At 36.5% G+C, this 26,566-nt stretch overlaps 2 protein-coding genes and 1 non-coding gene across 3 annotated transcripts; 2 read left to right on the plus strand and 1 right to left on the minus strand.

The window, feature by feature from the left end:
• Window positions 1-1,960: 1,960 nt before the first annotated feature.
• Window positions 1,961-25,889, minus strand: tgm2l (transglutaminase 2, like). Its single transcript, XM_051135556.1, has 14 exons — window positions 25,667-25,889; window positions 13,190-13,540; window positions 10,950-11,123; window positions 10,526-10,756; window positions 7,894-8,012; window positions 7,331-7,459; window positions 7,024-7,201; window positions 6,453-6,591; window positions 6,140-6,243; window positions 5,778-6,020; window positions 3,323-3,589; window positions 3,054-3,214; window positions 2,829-2,965; window positions 1,961-2,497 (listed from the first exon to the last, which is right to left on the minus strand). Exons 2-14 carry the CDS (start codon window positions 13,203-13,205, stop codon window positions 2,317-2,319), a joined length of 2,079 nt encoding a protein of 692 aa, XP_050991513.1. The 5' UTR covers window positions 13,206-13,540; window positions 25,667-25,889; the 3' UTR covers window positions 1,961-2,316.
• trnal-cag (transfer RNA leucine (anticodon CAG)) lies at window positions 19,368-19,450 on the plus strand. Its single transcript has one exon. It is a non-coding gene; the product is annotated as a tRNA-Leu (tRNA).
• pllp (plasmolipin) lies at window positions 19,492-26,531 on the plus strand. Its single transcript, XM_051135559.1, has 5 exons — window positions 19,492-19,665; window positions 21,530-21,700; window positions 23,027-23,200; window positions 24,139-24,252; window positions 25,883-26,531. Exons 2-5 carry the CDS (start codon window positions 21,569-21,571, stop codon window positions 25,988-25,990), a joined length of 528 nt encoding a protein of 175 aa, XP_050991516.1. The 5' UTR covers window positions 19,492-19,665; window positions 21,530-21,568; the 3' UTR covers window positions 25,991-26,531.
• The last annotated feature ends 35 nt before the right edge of the window (window positions 26,532-26,566 follow it).

The raw sequence follows: 26,566 nt of genomic DNA on the forward strand, positions 1-26,566 counted from the left end.
GTTCAGGAATATTGATGTTTCAGTGTACGTCGTTTCTATTGGTTTAGGATGCTGTCGAACAAAACAAAGACGAGCCTGGATATGTCAACCGCGGAAAGGACAGAACTGGATGATGCAATGATAAAGTAACAGTGCAGTGATATTTTTATTTTTTAATATTTTTATTATTTTCATCTTGTCTTACAAACGTGATTTGCAACCATTTTTATTGTTTTCTCTCTCCTGGTTTGTAAACATTTCTTCTTCCAGAATCAATCAAAGCGACACCATTGCTATATATATATATATATATATATATATATATATATATAGCCAGTGTTTAAGAAAATAATTATGCGTGTTAGCCTAAAAATGTAAATATTGATATTTTAGTGTACGTAGTTTCTATTGGTTTAGGATGCTGTCGAACAAAACAGACGAGCCTGTGTATGTCAGTCGCGTAACGGACAGAACTGATGCAATGATAAAGTAACAGTGCAGTGATATTTTTATTTTTTAATATTTTTATTATTTCATCTTGTCTTACAAACGTGATTTGCAGTCTTTTTTATTGTTTTCTCTCTCCTGGTTTATAAACATTTCTATTATTATTATTATTATTATTATTATTATTATTATTATTATTAATAGCAGCGCCCAAATGGATTAAGAGGTAAAATATCATGATGCACTGTGACAGAAGGGTAGATGATTTTGCACAATACAAAGCAAGACAAACATTAAACATTTAATATGAAACAATGCGACAAAAATAAAACAGTGTACTTTTGATTTTGTATATTTGGTTAGCAGGGTAATCAGGTTATCAGTACGCATTTCCTCACAGCAGATGGCGATCTTGTTTATGCATAAACTCCACATTGCCATTTTCAAAAGGGATCAACATTAGTAGAAAATAGATATTAGTTTTAAGCCATATGAAAAAGTTGATCATTCACATGACAATAATGGCACTTAAACTTATTTACTCAGAAAAACAGCCTACCTGTAATAAATGTCACCTGGTTGCTAGTTAAAGTTACTCTTTAGCTATTCTAGTTATCTATGAGGTTACCTTTTTTCTTAAGTTCCCAGTTCCATTTGTCAAAAGGTACAAATGTAAGGTCAAGTGTGCAAGCATACATTATAATATCTAGTTAAACCTAAAATAACTTTTCACTGATTTTTTATTTCCACTACCAGTCAAAAGTTTCTGAATAGTAAGAGTTTTAATGTTTTTAAAGAAGTCTCTTCTGCTCACCAAGCCTGCATTTATTTGATCCAAAGTACAGCAAAAACAGCTACGTTTTGAAATATTTTAATTATTTTATATTTGAATATATTGTAAAATGTAATTTATTCCAGTGATTTCAAAGCTGAATTTTTAGCATCATCACTCCAGTCACATGATCCTTCAAGAATCATTCTAATATTCTAATTTACTGCTCAAAAAATATTTATTATCACTATCGTTGACTTCAAGCTTTTCAATGGCATAGTGTATAATGTTAGAAAAGCTTTTTATTTCAGATAAATGCTGGTCTTTGGATCTTTCTATTTATCAAAGCAACTTAAAAAAAAATACTCAACTGTTTTAAATATTGATAATAATAATAATAATAATAATAATAAATGTTACTTGAACAGCAAATCAGCATATTAGAATGATTTCTGAAGGATCATGTGACACTGAAGACTGGAGTAATGGTGCTGAAAATTTAGCTTTGATCACAGGAATAAATTGCATTTTAAAATATATTTTAAAATTAGTTTTATTTTAAATAGTAAAAATATTTCAAAATTTTACTGTTTTTTCTGCACTTGGATCAAATAAATGCAGGCTTGGTAAGCAGAAGAGACTTCTTTAAAAAACATTACTAATCCTACTGTTCAGAAACTTTTGACTGGTAGTGCAGTTGTTTATAGGAAATGAAGTCAACAAGATATATTCCACAGTCATATTTACATGCATATTTTTAATTATTACTACGAAACATTTACATCACACACAACAACAGCATAATACTGAAAATATCAACAAACACTGATTTCAAAATTGTTATTAGATCAAACATTTTAAAATAAAAGCTAGCGTATATATGACTGGGCATTTTACACGTAGAAAAATAGCTTTTGTAGATCTTATATTCAAAGTCTGTATGAAAGCATGCAAAGTTATCAAGTATAAAGGAAATGTTACACACTCTTTGTATAAACAAATAACAAACAAAATATGTAACAAGCAAAACAACTGTCCGCAAGTCGCGTATAATGCAATAAATGTAACATTTACTACACACTAAGTTATTTATGGTTCTTTGGATTGTACATCCTTGTCTAGATTTCTGGGAGAATGTTCCTATTTTGCTTCTTTTTTTCCCGAACGATGATAGTTGCTTCGCCTTTTACATCTTTCAGTCTATCCGAATCAAAGTCGACAAGCAGTTTCCTCAGGCCAGCACGGGTGGGTTTGAAGGAAAATTTAACCGTCACAGCCTGACCAGGTTCAATCTTACCACTAGGGAAAGAGAGACATATAAACATTAACAGTCAACCAAAACTTGGATGTCTTAGATCATATCTGATGTGGTTAATGGATACAGAGATAGCTCAATCAAAAATTACAATTTGCTGAAAATGTACTACCCTTAGGCCATCCAAGATGATTTTGTTTCTTTATTGGAACAGATTTGAAGAAATTTACATCATTTGCTCACTACTGGATCGGTTCAGATGAAAAAACTAATTAATCTATATTTTGGATGGCCTGATGGTGTGTACATTTTGGGGTTAACAATTCATTTAATGTCTAGTACATGCTCTGTATTATTTTCAGAATGAGTACATACTGTGTTTTTATTTCTTTTGCTTCTGTTAGTCCTGCTCCCTCCATGGTAAACACGCCTCCTTGAAGACTAACAGGCAAGGGATTGGTGAAGGAGATGTGTGCTGTCAGTTTACGTGATATGATCGCTTTTCCAACAATCTGAAATGTAGAACAAATAACATTTTACAATGGTTAAAATTGCTAAAGCCAATTACACAGTGCTATTATTAATAGAACAGTTAATCACCTTGATATTAAGCACTGGCATTTTCAAGGGGATGTTGATTTCTTGTAGGATGATGTTGTTTTGATCACTGGATTGGAGGAGGGCTGTGACCCTTATCATGTGATGTTCTGACACACACGCCCCATAATGGTCATACTGAAGTCGCAGTACTTCTTTATGAGCTGTGAAGTGATGTAAAGATATTGTTTCATTTATTATAAAAGGGCACAAAAAGAGGTAAAATTGCTATAGATAAAAAACAGGATACTCTCCAAGTTTCCTAGTTGTACCTTTGTGAGCTGGCACTGTGAGAGAGGTTGTCTTTCTCTGGCACTCTCCAAGGTGGATACTATTGTAGGTTATTGCGTTCGATGTGACTGTGAGCTGTGCATCTGTGTCCTCCCCACCAGCATTATACACCTCTATGAACACGTCAAAGTCTGTCCCGTGAATAGCTGGGGCATGCTTAATGAAAAGCTCAAGCTGTCCTGGGCCTTCATTCTTTTGGGTAATTTGTCTTCCTGCCTTTTTATAAACCTCTCGCTCCATCCCCGATCCTGTGGTGGGACAAAGATTTGAATGTGATTAATATCAGAATGTCACAATTTAGTCAGACAAAAGAAACAAGTAGAAAGTTCTGTTCTGGTTTGCTGTCGTTCTTCTTGTTTGACCTAGTTTCCTTTGTTCCTATTTTCCTGCCACTAGTTTGTTATCTTAGTTACTCATAGAATTGATTAGTGTCTGCACCTGTTTGATTGGTTTGTTTCAGTGTATTTAAGCCCTGTGTTTGCAACGGTATCCCATTTACCATCTGCAAGAGCAAGGAGGAGATCAGTCCACTATCCGCCACCACCAGCACCCTGGCAATTGACTAGCCTGAGCCTACCTCGATAAACAAGCCAGTAATGAAGACTGAGCCAACCATCGCCATGGAGTCCGAGCCTAACGAGAGGCATAACCAGGTGTGTGAACCAGCAACAGTGTTAATTTCTGAGGGAATACTGGTGGAGTATGAGGGGATAGAATGGAGACATGTCCCTTCTGCTAAGGTGAAATTAGATGTGCTGGACTTTGAGCCCCTAATTAACTGGGAGAGTGAGTTTTTTTTCACCTTTTTTTCACCCTGCACCGAGTCTTGCACGTGCACTTTTAGTGTCTGTGGTTCCACCCAGCCCTGAATCTACACTAATTCCGCCCAGCTCTGAATCTCCTGTGCCTCCACTGCTTCCACCCAGCCCTGAATCTACCATGTCTCTGCTGGTTCCTCCAAGCCATGAATCTCTTGTGTCTCGTCTGGTTCCACCCTGTACCAAGTCAGTGTCATTGTTGATGCTCCCACCCAGCCTCCCTCTCCTGCCTTTTCATCCATTCTTCAGTTCCTCTGCTCCTCCTCTGTCATAACTGTCCCATGTGGAGTCGTCTCAGATCTTCCCGTCTCTAGCTTTGCCCTGGAATGAGGATCCCCTGGCTCCATTTCAGGCCTCAGAGCCCTGGACTCCATCTCAGCCCTCCAACCCTTCACCCCTCCCTCGGCTCCGGTAGGTTCCATCCATTCTTGGACTCCACCTGCCTCCCTCGTCCCTCTGTCTCCGCCTTGGTCAGTTGTTGACCTGCTTCCACCATGATCTTTCACTCCTCTGGCTACCCATCATCCTTCCATTCCTCTGGCTCAATTGGGCTCTTCCTTCCCTCCAGCTTCACCTCTCACTCCCTCCGGCTTGTTCCAGCCTGCCAAGCCCCCATCTCCACATTGGCCCTCTGCTGTCACCCCGGGTCTCTGTCTCCTTGGCTTTGCCTGGCTCTCCACTTCCTTTGGCTTCATCTTAGTTGTTCCTATTCCTTTTCCACCTGGGCTGGTGCTGTAGCCCAATTGGGAAATGCACTGTGCTTTACCACTCCCAAAAATCCTGGCCCGGTGCCCAGATCGAACTGGCCCTGAAACCATGCTGGTCTCAAACACAGGAACTTATGACATCAGTAGCCAGAGCTTCCACTACAGACAGTTCAGTAGTGGTCAGCAGAAAAGATCAACGATCTCCTTCTGCAAGGGATAACAAGCTATTCTGGTTTCATGTTGGTGACGTAGAGGATTTTGCTCCCTGCCAGTGGAAACATAAGATGGTTCTGAACGAGTGCCACCCATGGCCGAGCTCTAGCACCAGCCCCAGTAGAAAAGCGGTAGAAGTTTGCCTGTCAAAACGCTATCATGGCTCTGCCCTCCCTCGACTCCACCGTGGGTCTGCATCCTGACTTTCCTTCATCTCTGCCCTGGCTTCTTGTCTCCTTTCATCTCTTCTGTGGTGGTTCCCTTAGTCAGCCTCCCCTTGGTCATGTCTCTCTCCAGCTCCACGTTCACCTCCTAAGCCTCTACCTTCCCTGTTGGTGTTGGTTCTTGTACAGCGCAAGGTGGCGCCTTTTGGAAGAGGGGATAATGTCATGTGTATGTTCGGTTCTGTTTAAGTTTTATTCTAGTCCTCTTTGTTTGACCTGGTTACCTTTGTTTATATTTTCAGTTGAAATGGATCAAAAAAGTTCATCAAAGTTGTCCTAAGACCAGAATGGATATTGTCCTGGTTTCAGGACAAATTTGATGAAAGGTTTTGATCCAGTACTGTATACTGATGCACAAATAAAGTTGAGAGATCTAATCTTATATTAGATATTAATCTTATTTGCAACCTAGCGTGACAAGGAGAAAATTAACTTTAATATTATAACAGAATTTAGAACAGAATGCTTTTTTACCTTCAGGATATTTGTAGTTAGCAGTAATGTCTTCTCTGAAGTCTCCATAAACACTCTTAGTGCTAATGTTCCGTCCTATAACTTTACTGTTTTGGGACACTTGAATTCGTTCTCCATCTGGATGAACAATCCAGATAATCAGATCAGCATTCACCTCAGAAAACACAAATGGGGCATCGTACTTCATCCCTAACTCTCCCTCCTTGACTGCATGGACTGGACAAGGCCCACAGCAGAAGATTCCTGTAAGAACATGGTAGAGGTACATCCACAAGCTAATATATATAATAAGTGGGAAGTATGAGAAAGTAGTAGTTCTCTGGATGTTCTTGCTTTTTATACTTTAAAGAGTAAAGCTTTACCATCACTTCTTTCTTGAGGAGTTGGATCTAGCACCTGCCATCCATCGTAACCTTCTGGGAGGTCATCACGTTTCATCCAAGACTCAACCCAACAGTGGTAATTCCTGATAAACGAGGATGAAACTCACAAGTCAGGGACTACATAGAAAAACGTTATTGCTCAGAGTTGCTCTTTAGTAAATTTCATGGAGTTTAACTTTGTTCTCAGATGTTTTTCTTAAGATTGCTTAGGAGAAATAAAAATAGGCCAAAATGAGACAACTGTTGTCATACAGAAGGGGTTTAGAGCTTGAACGTGGTTATCATAACTCACCATATGGAGTCCTTCTTGCCTTCAGACATACTTTCAAGTTGATCGTTGAAAAGGTAATCCACAGAAATGTTTGCATCAGTGTCGTGAGCAGATGAGTAATTCGTGATACATCTGGCTGGAATGCCAAGACAGCGGAGGACTGTTGAAAGGGCACGTTACAGATCATGTGAAACTGACAGAAGTAATAGACAGAAATAATAACAGTAGTCTGAATTTAGCTAGTGAGTCAGATGTTTATTCAGTTTATTCAGATCGGTTCAGTTAGGAAAAGGTCAAAATAACGCTTATAACTATTTATTATCATAGGAGTCATTTGTCCATGAATCAGACTGCTGGTTGTGTTGTTTGTTTTGATTGATTAAAAAGAACCATCTCATAACAATTATTTGTTTACGAATTGGACTGGTCACATTGAGTCACCGTAAAGAACGGTTTGTAACAGAGATACATTTCTTGACATTAGTTTGTGGTGTTTTTATTCAGGTAAAATAAGAATGCTGAATTAGAGAAAGCAATGTAGGAAACAATGACAGGTTGTAGATTTAGAGAATTTTCTAAATCCTTTGCTTACTTGTGCAGGCCACTCCTGTAAACACCCAGCACTGCCCATAGCGCACTTTTTCTCCTCCACCCTCACTCCAGCGCTTCAAGATGGGCACACTGCCAGTCCACCGTGTGGGCGCCATCCCATCATTGTACTCTCCATCCCAGCGCCCAGATACCACCCCACGATCATCATTAGAATTCACCTGTCAATGAAGATTATAAAACAGATATATGTATATAATACTTTTTAGAGGTTACTTCAGTGTAAAAGTAATTTTTGCTTCAGCAAATATGGCCGAGACAATGAATGACCATGCTGACAGATGCCTTACCATGGCAGCAATGGTCCTGCTGACATAAACAGGACTTCCTCTGTTACCAGTGTCCATCTCTGAATTTTTCATGGCCGCAGGTGAATTGTCCAGCACTTCAAAGCAAATATCCACTACATCTTTTTCGAACTGTTTGAAAAAATACAAGCCAAAGGATATGAATATCTTGGTTTGCTTGCATTAGTACAAAATGTAGGCCTACTAAGGGGTGCAGAGGTTAGGGTTAGGTTTCTTCCCCAGACCTCCAATTTCTCTCTGACTGAAATGGTACAGTCACTTGTTTATGAGACAGACATTGTTGCTAAAATGTCTGACATCTACCGAGAGTGATTATCCAGCAGACAAGCCCTCTGCGGTTCTCCTGCCACTGATCTGTCACAATTCACACTCTGCCTCATCTGAATTCCACCACCATGCAACACCAGCCATAAATCCTGACTGTGTGTCAGTCATCTCAGGCCATTATACTTTTTCAGAAAGGGCACTGACCACAAGAATGTCTAAACAGTTGGAGGCTGTATACATTTGGATCTTAAGAACATGGGAATGTATTTGTAGGTTACCTGTCCAAAGTTCCAAGGCACGGTGGTGATATCATCCCACGAGCCCTGGTACAAGATCCCATTTTCATTTAAAATGTACTCCTGCAGCAGTTCCTCATTGGGAAGGTACACAGAATCATCTACAGGAAAGAAATACAACTTGATGAGTGATAAAATCAGTAACAGCCCATTAGAATCCACCCAACTTTAAATAGCTTGAATATTTGAAGCGCCAGACAACATACTAGTATAGTATACTCTGCAGCAAGTGCATATAATAAACATTAGTGTGTTGGTGTGGATGCTAACATAATTATCTTTATAGTTATCTTTATAGTTCTCCTTAGGTTACACAGGCCTCAATTGCAGAGCGTACAACAACAGAAGGTTACACCGTGTCTACACCGGACGCGAGCGGCACGGTGCGACGCGACAAAATACAGTAGAACCCATTGTAATCAATGATGCTGTCTACACTGGATGTGCCGCGGCGCGACACGACAAATTCCCGACAGTAAACTGCTGCCACGTTCTATTTATGACATGCTCACACAAAGTTCAAATGATTTGCAACACTCGTTTTGTCACGTCCAGTGTAGACATGATGTAAGTGTCTGCTGGTATGGAGGTTAATATAGTTACTGTAATCCACCTTTTCCTTCCCGTAAGAGCGGGCGTGGCCATTTGTAAATTTTAAGGGTTTGGCTTCCAGTTTTGGGTTTGGGTTTTGTACTTTTGGTTGTACAAAAAAAGCTTGTTTTGCTGCTTGATATTGCAAATTAGTGTGTTTTACCATATTATATAAATGTATTTTATTAATTAATTTGACAAATTGAATTTTCTTAATTAATTTTAACACATTGGTTTGTAGTGCAAACAGTTTTACTGTTTTCTGCATGTTGTTATTCTTCACGTTATTTTTCTATAGCAGCGAATGAACTGGAAGTCTCACCCATAAGTTTTCTTCCACGTTGAAGAAAAAGGCTAGTTACTGTTCTTGGTGTGAACTGACATTAACGCTTTCCCCAGCAAACACAGAATTTTCCATTATTTATGAGACAACACTTCCCGCCAAACACAGAATTTTTTGTGTTTCCTCCTGACTCCTAAATTAGTCCAAAATATAACGATGAAAACACTGGCGAGGAAGATGCAAAACGAGCAATCTCATAAGCACATGCATATGAAAAATAATGCGATCATCAACAATAAACAGCATATAAATGAAAATTGCCTTGCTGAAAAAAAAAACTGCTAAAACCAGCCTAAGCTGGTTGGCTGGTCTGAGCTGATTTAAGCTGGAAGTAGATGGTTTTAGCTGGTCTCCCAGCCTCACCAGCTAAGGAAGCGAACAAAACCCCTCTAAAACCAGCCTGCTGACCAGCTAAGACCAGGGTGCCTAATATTACCAAATAGAATGTCGTTTCAGGAAGTGGTAAAAGACTGTGAATCTTTGGGGGTGCTGATGAAAGATCTACTGCATCTTTGCTTTGATCATCCCAATTAATATGATCCAGAAAAAACATGATTTTCACTCAAAATGTTGCCTCTTTATTAAACTTACCTACATTCAAGTGTACATTCAAAAAAGCTTGAAGCTAGAATAAAACAGACGTGTTGTTTGAAAGTAGAGGCTCTGTTCTTTATTTTGTTTTATAAAGCGGATAGTTCCAGTCCTTGATTCTGATTGGTTGAGCCGTGTTTGAAGCTGCTGTTAATTACTCTTCAAACATACACTTTTGTTTACTTATGTGTGTTGCTCGGCAACCACTTTGTTGCAACCACAACGGTTTCTGAGGAACTACAGTGTTTGGTGGAAGAATACTGTTTTCATTAATATAATTACACTTTATTTGCTCTGTTTTATTTTGTGAAACTTTACTACGTATATGAAATAAACGTTTTATAAAAGCAATAAGCCCTGTGAAGCCATGGTCTACAGTGAATTCATAACAGCTTTGTGTTGTGCCTAACAACGCCCCTCAGCTGTTATAAATTCAATGTAAACCATGGCTTCTTGGGGCTTATTGCTTTAGTATTGCATTTTCAGATATTCATACAACAAAAATTCTTGGAGCCATGAAATTTTTGTGAAACTTATCAAAAATGCAAGCAGTGACTGGCAGCATTTTTTTAATAAAGCTTTTTGGGAAAAAGAGTTAAAGACCCTTAACTTAGCATCCACACCAATGGACAATAATGTTCTGTTGTTATTATAAGTGTGTGCTGAAGTGATCTTCTGTTTTAAATGTTGGGCGGATTATGATTGTCTGTCAATGTTTTATCGTTCATCAGCTGTTTTTGTTGTGATGTGGACTTCCCTATTAACATTCCCTATTATTAGAATTAAAACAATTGTTACAAGTGTATATTTACAGTTATCATTCATGTTTTCATTTTCAGTTTGAATGGCCCTCACGTTGTTCCAACAATGACATTTATCTTCCATGGAACTCAAAAGCGTAGGCTGTTAAGCTCCAAAATAACAAATAAACACCATAAAACTATGGTTAACGTCTTCAGCTCAACTTTCAGTTTTCTCTGGTTATACAATATCTTTGTGTGAGAAATAAACCAAAACGTTTTGAACAGAAGAAACATGAGGAATTATGGATTTACATTTTTCAGGTGAACAATGCCTTTGAATACTCACCCTTGCACCAGGGATTGAAAAGCAGGTAGAAGGTCTTAGGCTGGGTTTTCTCCAGGATGTGCCCATCAGCTGAGAGCAGAACTACAGACATGCTGTATAGACCCACAAGAGCGTCAGCAGGGCTGTGGAGAGTCAGCATCACCTCACCTTGAGCATTACGCTGACTAAACCACCATTTTCCATGATCTTGCTCTGAGTCAGGCACCTTCAAGACCACCTCATTTTTCTTACCTGTAACACACATATGCACATTAGAGGATAAATGTGACTTTACATAATACAAACACGTTTCATAATAGTATGCTGATGTTTTGTGCATTTTAGTATTTTTGTGGTTAATTCAACTTTAGATTACTACCCCATCCAAAACCTGTAGGCCACCTGTTTATCTTCCTCTGTTACTTTCTCCATCAAGTTTACTCACCCAGGTGTAGTATGATGTTGAGCTGGTGGTCAGAGAGCTGTGGGATGTCAGTACACTGCAGTATTACAGAGAAGGGCTGACCTCGGCGCACCAGCAGACGCTCCACGTCCATCTCCTCAGTGCGGTGAGCATGGTTATTCTCATAGCACTGCAGATCTATACCACTCAGAATGGCTGGGCACAAAAGAAATTAATAAACGGTTAAAACGACATAAACGGTTAAAACAACATGCAATTATAACCCAAAAATCCATTTAGTTTAGTGAGTTTTAGTTCCTTTGACCTACAACAAGGTTACTTAAAAATGATTTTAGTGAATAAATTAATGTTAATCTTGAGATTGATTAATGTCGTGGTTGCCAATAGGCTTTCCAGCTTTACTGAGCAGTTTGAGATACTGACTTGAAATTTCACACTCAAAAAGTGTGCTTCCTGACCAAATGCATTGTTTAAATAAATATGGAAGCAGGCCGCTTATTTTATTTGGTCAGGTATTGGATCTCTTGTGAAGTTTGGGCTTTAGAGTCTCAGCTTGGAAAGCAGTGAAGAAAGTAGTATAACAATAACATGATTAACATTAAAAGATTTTCTACTGTTTTGTTTTTTTGGTAAAATACATTGAAAAAGTCATCTTATTCATCTTAACTGATTTGTATTATATTTGCTTATATTATCTTCAAATATACAGTGGGGTCCAAAAGTCTGTGACCACTCTAAAAGCTGGAATACACTACACAACATTTGCCATGATTGCATTCTGGAAGACTCAATGTTAGCAGCCAAAATTTAGAGCCAGTCTGCAGATTTTGGGCAGTTGCAGTTAAGGGATTTTACAGAAAATCGCATAGTGACTGATTTTATGTTTTATGAACTATAATCTGGTCGGAGAATATAAAAAATGTGTCTCCTAGCAATGAGATGCATGTTTTTGTGCGCGTTAGGAACGATTTGAAAGTCTGGTCATGTGTGACCCTCAGTTTAGATTAGTGTATGATATCCTTTTTTTTCTTCTGGAACCATGTACAATCTGTTTTTGGATTTTAAAGTTGTGTTTTCCAGGATCTTCTAGTCAACATTTAAATGTCAGCAAAAAGCAAAAGGTCAGCTGTTCCTGCTTTCACTTAAAAACATGATGTTCCTTTGCGACACTCTCAAACTGTGTTATTAATGTTTAGCCTGTCACTCTCAGAAACAAAGGTACATCTGTCTCCAAAGCAGTACCTACTAATATCTACCTCTGAGGTACTAATATGCATTTTGTAAGGGTATATAATGTACAAATGTGTATCTTTTAAAAAGGTACTGCCTCAGTGACAACTTTTTGTACCTTTTTTTTTTTAGAGTGAGGACACGATGCCAGACAACAGTTTTTGAGAAAGAAGAGAATACAGTAGACTGCTGATGATGTGTAAAATTTCATAGGTTGTGGCTGCAAGGGTGTAACTTGCAAAGAATAAGTTGTCAAAGTTTTAAAACCCTGTTGTTTGCACAGCATAAAAACAATAACTGTCAAAAATAACAAATGTCTAAAGTGCATAGTAACACATTTCCACATCTCACATCTTCTCAGCTTGGATTCTGTTCATTGCTGCTTGATGCTACATTTGATTTTAATGTTACTGTAACGCCAGTTTCTTCATCGCTTTCAAAGCTGAGGCTATAAAGCTTAGACCTCACAAAGAGATCAGATACGGGACCAAATAAAATAACACAATCTACCAATAAGTTTCTACACCTGGCCAGCATGAAACAAAACTGTCAGAATTAATGGCACCCAGACATTTAGCATCTTATACTACTGCTGTTTGAGTAAGATTATGATTTAATGGAAAGGCAAAATATATTTAGTTCTATGGTAGAAAGACCACATTAGTCATATATAAGTGGTTTCATGAGCAGAAGAAAAGCCTTGCCAGCCCTCTTGGCAAAACTCTTGACCACCAGACTGCTTTATGTAATATATCTGAGTTCACTTACACAAACAGTTTTCGACAACTTCACAATGCCTTTCAAAACAATCTTTACAGAAATTTAGTAGTAAAAAACATCTTATATTTAATATGAGAGTGTGTATATGCTAAACAGCATACTGTATTATTGCTATCAGTGAAATAGCTGAGTATATCAGTTAAAGAACTGAGTATAAAGTAAGAACTGAGTATATCAACATAACTGATAGCAATATTGAGAACTTTGAGAAACATTAATGAAAAACAAATATATTAAAGTGACTTTCTTACCATTATGGCTGGCCATTGATGGATTTAGCTTGAGACTTGTTGTGAGTGATCAGTGAGCCGTTGTAAAATCCTGTTCTTGATGCTTGCAGTAAGTTTCCGTAGTTCAGTCCAAGACAGCTGTCTTCTCTCTAATACCTTTGCTTTTTAGGCTCTGTTTTATAACGAAAGGGCATCCACGCCCATCGACGCCCCAGCATCTCTATCGCTGACTGTCCATAAGACACACCCTGGCTCACACATCCTCACCGTTTCCTTTATGACCTCTGACATCACACACACATACAAGATCCTCAAGCAGTCAGAGGTGCTAAGTGTGTACAGACAGTGATCTGTGTATATGCAGCTCTGCCTCTGTGGAAAAAGGATCAAGGCTTGGGTATTTTACTACAACCAGCATAGTCTCCACGAGCACGTCATTGCTGGAAAACATGTCTGTTTTCCGTAAGCGACAGGGTCAGACACAGGGGCCCTTTGTTAAAAAGAAAAGTTCTGATGGTTGGGTAACACTTCCATAGAATTCCATATATCCACTCCACCTCAATTTCCCTGACTCACAGTAGTTACTTTCTATTTTTAATCTTTCTGTGAGCCTCCCATTTAAGCAAATGGAGGAAAACAGACCAAAAGAAATACATGTTCTAGGTAGGACTCAAATGAGTATGCACTTTTTCCTGCAATGCAAAAATAGAAGTCAGATGGATCATAAAATGTTTTCAGAGACTACGTGTTTCTCTGTACCATTGAATGTCGAGCATGCATTGAGTAACACGCACAATATAGCAGTTTAACATATATTGTCTATAAAGTGTCAAGTGTAATGCACTGGTTTGAAATGCCTGATGTGTCAGCTGGAGGTCAAGGGGTCAAACTGCAGAAATAACTAAAACGTCTGACATAATTTTGTGACAAATTTCCCTGCTGTTTGTGGAGTTAATTAAATTCCATTAAGCTCCCTCACTGATGATATGGCAGCATTAAACTTTTAACAACTGGGAGTCACAGATTATTAGAATTCTCTTTCCTAAAATAAAGTCATGTGTCTGCTGTATTGTGTCTGGAGGAACAATGATCTCGCCGGCAATGGATTCTCACCATGCTGTGACATTACTACAGTTTTTTTTGACCACGCAGGCACACAAAAGGGTCTCTGTCTTACTTATATGGTAAGAAGCAACACCACCACACCTACATATGGAGAAAAATATTATTTGCTTACGTGTTTGACACTAAGCTGAGAAATGCTGGAACAGGTAGTTTACAGGAAAAAGACTCACTCACAGAAACAAGCAGATTTTTGTTGAATTTCTCATTACTTTCTCATCAAAAAGATTTTGTCATACAAGTGAGAAACATACCAGTGTCTCTTTGGTTAAAAGAACTGCTGATGATGTGTTTAATAGTTTATGGTTGCAAGAATGTAACTTGCAAAGCAAATTGAATGTTCTGAATATGTATATAAGTATTAAAATGTTGTTCTTTGCATAAAGCATAAGAATAATAATTGATGACAATAACACGTCTGAAGTATATGGTAACACACATTTCCTTTGTTTGGATTCTGCTCATTTCTGCTTGCATTTAATGTTACCGTCATGCCACTTTCTTCATCACTTTCCAAGCTGAGGCTATAAAGTTTAGACCTCACAAAGAGATCTGATAGGGGACCAAATAAAATAACACAGTCCAACAACAAGTCAGCGGTCCACTTCATATTTATTTTAACAACCCACAGCGTTTTGAACCCATCTGCTCGGAATGAAACAAAATCATCAAAAGTATTGCCACCAGCAATAATTCACTAGGACCTTTAGCCTAGATTATGATTTAATGGAAAGGTGTAATATATTTTGATCTATGGTAGAAAGACACAGACACATGCACAGAAACAAGCACAGATTTCTGTTAAAATTCACATTACTTTCTCACTGATTTGTCATAGAAGAGATTTTGTCATACAAGTGAAGAACATACCAGTGGCTCTTTGGTTAGAAATGTAAAGTGGTTGTGTCACTGCATCGAATCTCAGCAAAAAATATATTTTATATAAGTTAATTTAGATCTGTTCGTAAAATAATATAAATGCATAATATAATATTAAAATATAAATGACTGTATTTTTAAATACAACACTTAATAATTACCCAGGACCACAAAACCAGTCATAAGAGTAATTTTTTTATACATACATCATCTAGAAGTTGAATAAATAGCTTTCCATCATTATATGGTTTGTTAGGATAGGACAATATTTGGCTGACTATTTGAAAATCTTGAGAATATCGCCTTTAAAGTTGTCCAAATAAAGTGCAATGCAAATTACTCATCCAAAAATAAGTTTTAATATATTTATGGTAGGAAATTTACGAAATATCTTCATGGAACATAATCTTTGCTTAATATCCTAATGATTTTTGGCATAAAAGAAAAATAATTTTGACCCATACAATGTATTTTTAACTATTGCTACAAATATACCGGCCCTACTTATGACCTAGGGCCTAGGGTCAAAAATGGATAAAGGAAAGGATGTGACGTGACCAAGTATGGTGTTTCATACTCGGAATCTGTGCTCTGCATTTAACCCATCCAAATGCACACACACAGCAGTGAATAGTGAACAAACACACACACTGTGAGCACAACCCAAGCAGTAGGCAGCCAAAAGTTGCTACTAGTTGTCAAATAAACTTCAAAAATAGCTAAATTTGTTGCTAGGTGCTCATGGAAGAAAAAGTTGCTTGGGTAGTCAGAAAACTTTAGCAGCATAATTACTAAGTCAGCAGCACAATTTGCACCACCTAAAACTACCAACAGGCGCAACTAACGTTACTCACGTAGAGGGTGCGCCGCACGAGATGGCCAATCAAATCAAAGTGGGCGGGGTTTACTGTTGACTGAACAGAAGAAGAGCGCGGGAATCGCAGAACTCGTTAGTTCCAACGCAATTAGCGAGGTAAGCTGGAAGTAGCGAAACATTTTTTTTGACAGCTGTTTTACAATAGAAATGTTAATCGACTGACAGTAATATCCAGCAATGCAAACTATTTTTTTCTTAAATATGGCCGTTTTAAAATGAAATTATAGTATATTTTACGTTATTCATCCTTACTGAATGTGACGACAGAAGAAACGTTTTGTGTTTTCGACGTATTAGGCATAACGTATGTTACACATAAGACTGAACGTGTGAATTTATTATTTGCTAATAGTTTAAATCGTCACATCCATACGAGAATTAAACCTAGCATTTCCTATTCCTTTATCCACCTTTTCTTTGACGCGGAAGTGAGCCTATGGGTGAGACTAAACAACGAGCAGTAAACGGTAAAACTGTTTGCAGTGCAAACCACTGCTCATAAGTAAGATAATGCATTAAAATAATACGGTAAGACACACCAATTTGCAATATCAAGAAGCAAAAAATACACTGTGCAGAATTATTAGGCATGTTGATAATCTGGTCATATTTTTTTTTACCAAGCACATTTTACCAATTCCAAACCACAACAATCTTAATAACCACTATTAATTTTGTATTTAATCATTTGTAAGTGATATATAACTGTCCGTGAAGGCTGGAAGTGAAAAACTCCTTATATTCAGGTGTGCATAGATAAAATGAGCCAAAAAAGATATTTAACCAAGACTGAAAAGTCCACATTATTAAATGCCCATGAGAAGAATGCAATACTAATGCATTACAAGAATTTGCAAAGTTAAGGCTTGACCATTGGACAGCAAAATGCTTGTTGAGTCTGCATGGTCAGAAAAAAACAGGTGGAGAAGAAAAGATGCATGTTAACTGCAAAAGAATTAGGAATTAAGGTGAAGAATTAGGTGTGAAACCATCAGGAACCGTTTAGTCTCCAGCACCAACATTTTCCAGAACTGCAACCTACCTGGAGTCTTCAGAAGTACAATGTGTCAGGTTCTCAGAGACTTTGCTTGGTAAAAAATCCTAAAAAATGCCCCTGACTTAATAAGAATAACAAGCTGATGTGTTGTGAAATACATGAAGACAGGCTTTATAGACAGATAAGTTGAGAGTGACTCTTGAAGGACAAGCATCACATCCTCTTGTACCTCTGATTCAAGAATTTATCTTCCAAAATCTGGCAGTACATTTTGGGAGTTCATGTTTAATCTCCTATCCTGAAAAGTCTGACTTGCAGAGATGGACTAAAATGAACTCCCAAAATGTACTGACAGATTTTGGAAGATCAATTCTTGAATCAGAGGTACAAGAGGATGTGATGCTTGTCCTTCAAGAGTCACTCTCAACTTATCTGTCTATAAAGTCTATAAAAAAAAAAAAAAAAAAAACTGTCTTCATGTATTTAACAACACGTCAGCTTGTTATTCTTATTAAGTCAGGGGCATTTTTTAGGATTTTTTACCAAGGAAAGTCTCTGAGAACCTGACACATTGTACTTCTGAAGACTCCAGGTAGGTTGCAGTTCTGGAAAATGTTGGTGCTGGAGACTAAACGGTTCCTGATGGTGTCACACCTAATTCTTCACCTTAATTCCTAATTCTTTTGCAGTTAACATGCATCTTTTCTTCTCCACCTGTTTTTTTCTGACCATGCAGACTCAACAAGCATTTTGCTGTCCAATGGTCAAGCCTTAACTTTGCAAATTCTTGTAATGCATTAGTATTGCATTCTTCTCATGGGCATTTAATAATGTGGACTTTTCAGTCTTGGTTAAATATCTTTTTTGGCTCATTTTATCTATGCACACCTGAATATAAGGAGTTTTTCACTTCCAGCCTTCACGGACAGTTATATATCACTTACAAATGATTAAATACAAAATTAATAGTAGTTATTAAGATTGTTGTGGTTTGGAATTGGTAAAATGTGCTTGGTAAAAAAATATGACCAGATTATCAACATGCCTAATAATTCTGCACGCAGTTTAAATAAATAAGAATAAAAATAAATAAATATATAAATATAGCTAAAAATAGCTGGACGCGGATGAGACCGGAAGATTTACAAATGGCCAAGGGTACAAGACATAGTTATGGCCTTGATGCATCGTCGTGCTCAGACGGACAGAAAGCTGTAATTACTTGGAAATAATATTTCACCTTTTTAAACCCATTAGTGCAATTTAGCCAGTGAATAATTCAAATTTTTCAAATTCAAAATTTTTTTCTTCAATAATACATTGGAAGTCAATGGTTACAGTAAGCTGTTTTGTTACTGACATTCTTCAGAACATCTTCTTTTGTGCTCAACAGAAGAAAGGAACTGATACAGGTTTGGAACAACATAAGGGTAAGCAAACGATGACAGAATTTATGTTACATCATCCAGGGTCATTTTCCGGTTTTGCCTGAGGCTATAGATTACAGGTAATATTGTAAATAATGTTCAGTTTCTTGCATAGATTGTTTTCGCTTTATAAGACTCAATATATCGTCCTGATCAAGTCACGGTTATATTTTGTCTTGCTTGTGTTTACTTTTTAAACTTTCAAGTGGTGGCAGCTGATGGCAAGGCTTTTATGAATCTTCAAGGATCATGTTTCAGCTAAAAATCATCTTAACTGTTCAACTAAAAAAAACATCAACAATCTTGGATGGCCTGAGGTGAGTAAATTAACAGCAAGTTTTCATTTTGGGGGAACTAATCCTATAAAACAGTGACTTGCTGCCACCTATTGGCGGTTTTAGTTTTATATCTTAAGTATTATGTTAGAATTCAATTTTCAACACATTCTATGCATAAAATAATACTAAACACAATTCATGCCGTTGTAACTGCAGTGTAAATTTATTCATGGATCTGAACAGCATCGGTCTGTGTAAATAAATCTAAATGCCACTGTAGGTGCCACTTTTTTCTGTGCAAATTCTGCAACAACTGTCACTGTTCATAGGTTTAGGAGGATAATTTTTCAGTTTTTACCCTAGCTTCACTGAATCTTACAAAGTGTCCTCAATTTTGGTGTTACAGAAATTGCCATAATGTCACAGGCTAAAATTCTATTACAAATTCTATTAAATTATACCATATACATTGCTTTATATCATATATGAATTGTATGCTTTGCTTTTTTTGATTGTTTCATTAAGAAAACAGTAAATATACGTGAGGGAAATCAAAGTAGTTTTCAACACCAGTGCATTCACACCACTAGAGGGCAAAAAATCACCAGCAGTTCAACGTGTCAGGATGGCCGAGCGGTCTAAGGCGCTGCGTTCAGGTCGCAGTCTCCCCTGGAGGCGTGGGTTCGAATCCCACTTCTGACAACAACATTTTTTTCCTAGAAAGTGAACAGGACGGTTGCTAGCTGACGCATGCTCAGCAAAGAGACCAAAGGTTGTTTACCTCATGGAGAGTAGAGTACCGAAACAACAAAACTAGCGAAAATACACTACATCAAAGTTTTAATCTGGTTGCTGCAGACAAGTGGCCAAAGATGAACTGAGTCAACGACTGCAGTACAAAAATGACTGTTGTGCAGGTTAGTGAAGGATGAATCGTAATTATATTTTTATAACGTGAGTGGTTAAAAGGTTACAGGAAGAGTATTCTGCATATAATAAATAGTCTCATAATGTAATTAAAAATGTTATGAACGCTATATATATATATATATGACCCTGGACCACAAAACCAGTCTTAAGTCGCTGGGGTATATTTGTAGCAATAGCCAAAAATACATTGTATGGGTCAAAATTATAGATTTTTCTTTTATGCCAAAAATCATCAGGAAATTAAGTAAAGATCATGTTCCATGAAGATATTTTGCAAATGTCCTACTGTAAATATATCACAACTTAATTTTTGATTAGTTATATGCATTGCAAAGAACTTAATTTGGAAATCTTTAAAGGTGATTTTCTCAATATTTTGATTTTTTTGCACCCTCAGATTCCATATACTGAAATAGTTGTATCTCGGCCAAATATTGTTCTATCATAACAAACCATACATCGATGGAAAGCTTATTTATTCAGCTTTCAGATGACATATAAAGCTCAATTTTGAAAAATTGACACTTATGACTGGTTTTGTGGTCCACGGTCACACATATATATATACACATACATTTTTTTTTTTTAAAGAATTCTCTGCATTTAAGCCTGCATTCATTTGATCTAAAATACAGCAAAAACATTAATATTTTTACTATTTAAAATAACTGCTTTCAATTGTAATACATTTAAAAATGTAATTTATTCCTGTGATCAAAGCAAAATGTTCAGCATCATTACCCCGGACTTCAGTGTCACATGATCCTTCAGAAATCATTCTAAAATGCTGATTTGCTGTTCAAGAAACATTATTATTATTGTCAATATTTAAAACAGTTGAGTACGTTTTTTCAGGACTCTTTGATGAATAGAAAGATCTAAAGATCAGCATTTATCTGAAAAAAAAACTTTTGTAACATTATACACTATATCATTCAAAAGTTTGGAGTCAGTATTTTTTTATTTTATTTTTTGGGGAAATAAATTATAGAAATGAATACTTTTATTTAGCAAGGATGCTTTAATTTGATCAAAAGAGATGATAAAGACATATATAATGTTAAAAAAAGATATTCTATTTCAGATAAATGCTGTTCCTCTGAACTTTCCAGTCATCAAAGAAACCTGAAAAAAATTCTACTCAGCTGTTTTCAACATAATAATATTAATAATAAATGTTTTTTGAGCAGCAAATCAAAATATTAGAATGATTTCTAAAGGATCATGTGACTGGAGTAATGATGCTAAAAATTCAGCTTTGAAATCACAGGAATAAATTACATTTTAAAATATATTCAAATAGAAAACAGTTATTTTAAATAGCAAAAATATTTCAAAATAGTTTTTGCTGTACTTTGGATCAAACAAATGCAGGCTTGGTGAGCAGAGGAGAATTCTTTATAAAACATTTAAAAAATCTTTTGACTGGTAGTGCATGTGTAAATTGACTATACTTGTAATGTCTGTGTACATATAAAATATCCTCTTCTGTCAACGATTCTGACATTTTCAACTTTTAAACGCTTTTTAATTTCTATTGTTTTTATGCCTTGCTGTTTCCTTTTTTTTACAAGAGGAAGGTAGAGTGTTCTCACTTTATTATTCTTACTGAAGTTATTTATTACTTAGATAAACAGATGTATCCGCCTAACATGATCTCACTGTAAATACATTGTAGGTGTGCAAAGGTGTAGAGAGAGAGAGAGAGAGAGAGGGAGGGAGGAAGGGAGGGTGTGGAAGACAGAAAACTTTTATCCGTTCAGGCTGAGTTGCTAGGCAGTGACAACACCTGCATTACCTGTTCTGGTGTGTCTCTACTGAGGTGCATTATTTCCTTTTTCTTTTTCAAAGTGACATTTTTATACAATCAACACTTTATATTGAGAAGAAATGGCAGATTTTCCTGGGAAGGTCAACACTCAGACCACCTCCAGTGAACCTCAGAGAAGTTTTGGAATCATGGGAATGGTTGACATGGACTTCATCAAGAGCATTCCTGGTATGCTACTTATAGCTGAGATTGTAAGTTGGAAAAACTATTGCACTTTACATACTTTGTCAAATGTTCAAGCGTTTTATACTTTATAGCTTCTTGAAAAGTGACTGTGTAGGTATTAGTTTATAACATGAAACTAACCAGGCTCAACGTGTAATTATGGTCATTATGGTCATAATTTTTTCCATAATTCTTTTTATTTTTTTAGGATATTATGCAGATGGTTGCATGCTTGTACAGGGTTTGTATAGAGGTAGATGTAGCATTCATATTGTGCATTAAGTGTGCTCCTAGGCTTTAGGAACATTAAAACCACATTCAACTTCATTCAAAATATCAACATATTCAGGTATGAACATGCAATAATCAGAACATAGTGTACTGAAATATACTTCACCGTAATATAAATGACTAATTAAACTACAGTAAACATCAGTATTTATGACGTTTATTGTATTATCTCACTGGTTATTGGGTCAATAACCATTCTAAAACACTCTCCTCAATACAAATACATTATTCATCACTGTTACATCAGTAAATATAAATGTAACATTACTGAACTTCAGTGAATATTTGACCTTAGCTGTGTCTGTTTTAATCTTTATTCTGTGGAGCAAGTCACATTTGTTTGTAGGTATCTTGTGTCAGACACATAGCCTGAAATCTGAGAGCTTTATCAGATGAATAATACATCATGAACTTTTGATATTCTTTGTAAGAATGAATGCCATTAGCACCATCTGTTTGTGTATGTAAAAAATATATTTTATTTGCTACCTTTTTTTAATTAATAAGTACGTGAAAAGACTCCTCAGGATATTTCCAACAGTAAATATATGGTGATAAAAATATCATTATTGTTGACAGTGTTGCCCGTTAAATGTTTTCGGGAGGTTACGTCTCCGGTGAGAACTACCAGGATAATTCACACTTATTTTAATTTTAACACTCATGTGTTTCAGAGCATGTGTGTCATTGTGCAAGCTCTGATGTAATCTAAATTAAACACAACACTCTTAAGTTAAGAAAAGTAAGTTAGTAATAATGTGCAAAAAATATAACAGGGTTTTCCTGACTTAAAGGATTAATTTCTCCAAAACTAAAAATTCTGTCATTATTTACCCACCCAAAAAACTTTCTTTTTTATGTGGCACAAAAAAGGATATTTTGAGAAATGTCAATGAAAATCAATACCGTTTTGGAGCCACTTTCACTGGATACTTTAAAAATATCTTTTTTAAGTTACCTGAAAGAAAGAAAGTCGTACAGATTTTAATTTTTAATTTTTAACCCTTTAAATGTCTGTATTTTGTCATTGATGTTTAACAATATTTCTATTTTCTGTTTAGGTTGTTGGATTACTGGTGTGGGCGTTGATTGCCAGTACCAGCTACAGCTCGAGTCCTGCTTATGGTTGGGTGTTGTTTGTCAGCGTAACTCTGTGGCTCCTGAGCATTGCCCTGTTTGTTGTGCTCTTGCTTAGGTTTTACCAGAGACTACCCGTAGTGCCCTGGCCATTGGTGGTGAGATTTACTCCTCTAATGGAGGAGATCGCTTATATTATTTATGACTTTGTCAGTTAAATTTAGGGCTGCCCCTTGATAATCGACTAACCATTAATAGACGAGAAGAGGCTTAGTCACAGAAAAATAAATTCCACAGGAAGTGGCGAAGTCACAGAGTCTGTGACGGACAGATCGTTAACGGCTGGTCTATGTGGTAATATAGTTGAACGGGCAGGACATCCAAATGCTCACCTACCATTCGTCGACCTCAAATATGGCTTTTCATCTGAAATATGCAAGTAGTAGCAGCTTTACATGGCCGTTCAATCTAAAGGTAACCAAGAAAAATGTGCGCTATTGAAGTGTCTGTGTGAAGTGTGAAAGCTGAATAGTAGAGTGCTCACTGCATGACAGATGGAGGCGTAGATGTGGTCACTTGCTTTTAAAATACGCTGTCATTTTTGGTCATACAGATAAAAGTAATACATCTTTCAAATCTGTAAAGACTCTACATTTATTTGTGTGCACTCAGAATAACAACGAAACATTGCACTTTTGTAAAATAATGAAAGCAAACAGGATGCGCTTTCTGCCGTCTCGGCCTCTGAACTTGAGCGCGAACTTAAGTGTAAACTTTGAAACTCCACTTATACTTGCCTTACAGACATGAAAAATATATCTAGAGAGAGTGAAATTACACTACTTTTAAATTAACCAATTCTAATAGAAAACAGATATTCTCATATTATGTAATCCATATGAAACGGCATACAGGCAATGGCATGTGGCAATTTAAAGGCTCATTATTATGATTTATATGGTTTATTAATAAACATGCGACTAATAGTCGACTAATACTTAAAATAAATGACTACTAGTTAACCAGAAAAGCCTTTAGTCAAGGGCAGCCCTAGTTAAATCAAGTTTGTAATCCTGTCTTCTTTTCTTCCTTGTAGCTCATGGTGTTCTATGTAGTTGCAGCTGTTCTATATGTAACTGCCTTTTTGACTAATGCAGCAACTGTCCCAGGACGATGGAGTTTTTGGCATGGTCATCTGGGAGCTTCTGCAGTGAGTGAAAACATCTCTTGAACACACACTACACCCATTCATAAATGCTATAAGCTGAGAGATTCCATCCTACCTCATCTCTACAGTAAAGTCAGGCTTATCTGTAAAACATCGCTGATAACAGCATGGTGTCACACTGCTCACCCAGATCAGGCCATTCAAATGTCAGCAGTGCTCCCAAGAACTATCTAAGCTTGGGAGTACTATGATTTTCTCAAGAAATCAATACTCAAAGAGTTATGAAAAACGTGTATCATGGTTTCCAAAAATGAAAATGACCCAAAAATTAAAATTACCCCATGATTTACTCACCCTCAAACCATCCTAGATGTATGTGACTTTCTTCTGTCAGACGCATACAATTGAAGTTACATTAAAAAACGTCTTGGCTCTCCCCAGGTTTATAATGGCAGTGAACGGGCGTTGAGATTTTAAAGCAAAATAAAATGCATCCATCCACCATAAAAAGTACTCTGCACAGCAACAGGGGGATAATAAAGGCTTTCTGAAGCGAACCGATTATCCATATTTAAAACTGTCATACTTGCGTTAATGAGAGAGTGGCATTCTAGCAAATGAAATAGGACGTAGACATAGAAACAAAAATCTTAATTATATAAATATTAGAATGATTTCTGAAAAATCATGTGACACTGAAGACTGGAGTAATGATGTGGAAAATTAATATAAAATAAATCACATTTAAAAAAAAATATTAAAATAGAAAATATTTATTTTGAAACTGTGATAATATTTGATAAAGTTAAAGATTTTACTGTATTTTTAAACAAATAAATGAACCTTGGTGAGTGTGAGAGACGTTTTTCAAAAACATCAAGAAATCATACTGAGCCCAAACGTTGAAATGGGAGTGTACAGTAGATAGGGCTTTCTCAAAATGTAATAATTAGTAATATTAATCAATATGTTTTAAACTAGAACATCTAATCTGAAGCAGGGCCTTCACTTATCTGGTTAAGGCATTGTTCATCACTCACGGAAGTACTCAATACAGTATTTTAGATCAAATAAAAGGCTTTTAATAGAAGGTTACAATGTCAGGTGAGTTCAAAAGCAAAGCTGTAAAGTACTACGTGTGTTTTATAGGGCTTTAAAAAACTAATCAGCCAGAGTCCAGGTTAAATTGTGCAGCAAGCACATGACAAACCTGTAATGCTTTCAGTGGAGGAGTGTAATCACAGTTTATACCTCCCCCATGTGTAAAGGTCAACATCTTAAGTTTCTAAGTTATTACAACGTACATATCTGCTCAGTGGCTGTTTATATACTTTCCTGTAAAACAGTTGTATGACCTGAAATCATTTATGTGTTGTTTAGCTTGTATTAAGGATTATGCGCTTATTAAGTTCTTAAAGGGACAGTTTACACAAAAATAAAAAAAGTATTTACTCACATTCACATTATTCCCAATTCCCAGTTTTTGCACATACAATGAATGTCACTACAGTCCAAAACAACACTGAGCCCCAGTAACTTTTACTGTATGAAAACACACACACACACACACACACACACACACACACAGAGAGAAATGTAAAAAAAAATCTTACTTCTTATGCTTGAGTGCAGTATATAAGATCTCAGTTTTTTCATACATCTTTTCTTGCAGTTCTTTGCCATTGTGGTGACCCTGTTATATGGAGCTAGCAGCTACTTTGCCTATTTGGACTGGAGGGGTCAAGGGCAAAACGCGGCGGCGAGTACAGTGCCCGTGTAGACCCTCTTCTGATGAACACTCTCATTCACTATGTGAGGACACTTTGAAGGGGTTAATGCTCAGATTTTTTGGCACTGCTGAAAATCCTCTTCGGGAACGTCTGACAACCCTTCTGTATAACGGTGGCCAGCGTAATTGCTAGATGGTTTATAACATGGACATTTGGACATGTTTGTATGCTTATGTGCTGCAGGCGTGGGCTCATTAAGGCTTTTTAAAATAAATAATTAATACTTTTACTCAGCAAGGACGCATTGAATTGATCAAAAGAGACAGTAAAGGCATTTATAATCTTAAAAAGATTTCTATTTTTTTTTTTAAATCTTGTCTTTTGAATTTCCTATTCATCAAAGTGTGCTGAATGTAAAATTCCCGAACAAAGGAAAAAAAAATCAGATTTATCTTCAAAGGAATAAATACAATTTTAAAATGTTATAACAGTTCAGAGTATTCATGTTTTATTGTATTTTTGATCAAATAAATGCAGCCTTACTGAGGATTAAGATATGAAATAAACACATAAATCTTACCAGCCCCAACTTTTAAGCAACAGTGTATTTAGTGTGTTTTTCTAAG

Source organism: Labeo rohita, chromosome 18 (genome assembly GCF_022985175.1).
Source record: "Labeo rohita strain BAU-BD-2019 chromosome 18, IGBB_LRoh.1.0, whole genome shotgun sequence".
NCBI lineage: Eukaryota > Metazoa > Chordata > Actinopteri > Cypriniformes > Cyprinidae > Labeo > Labeo rohita.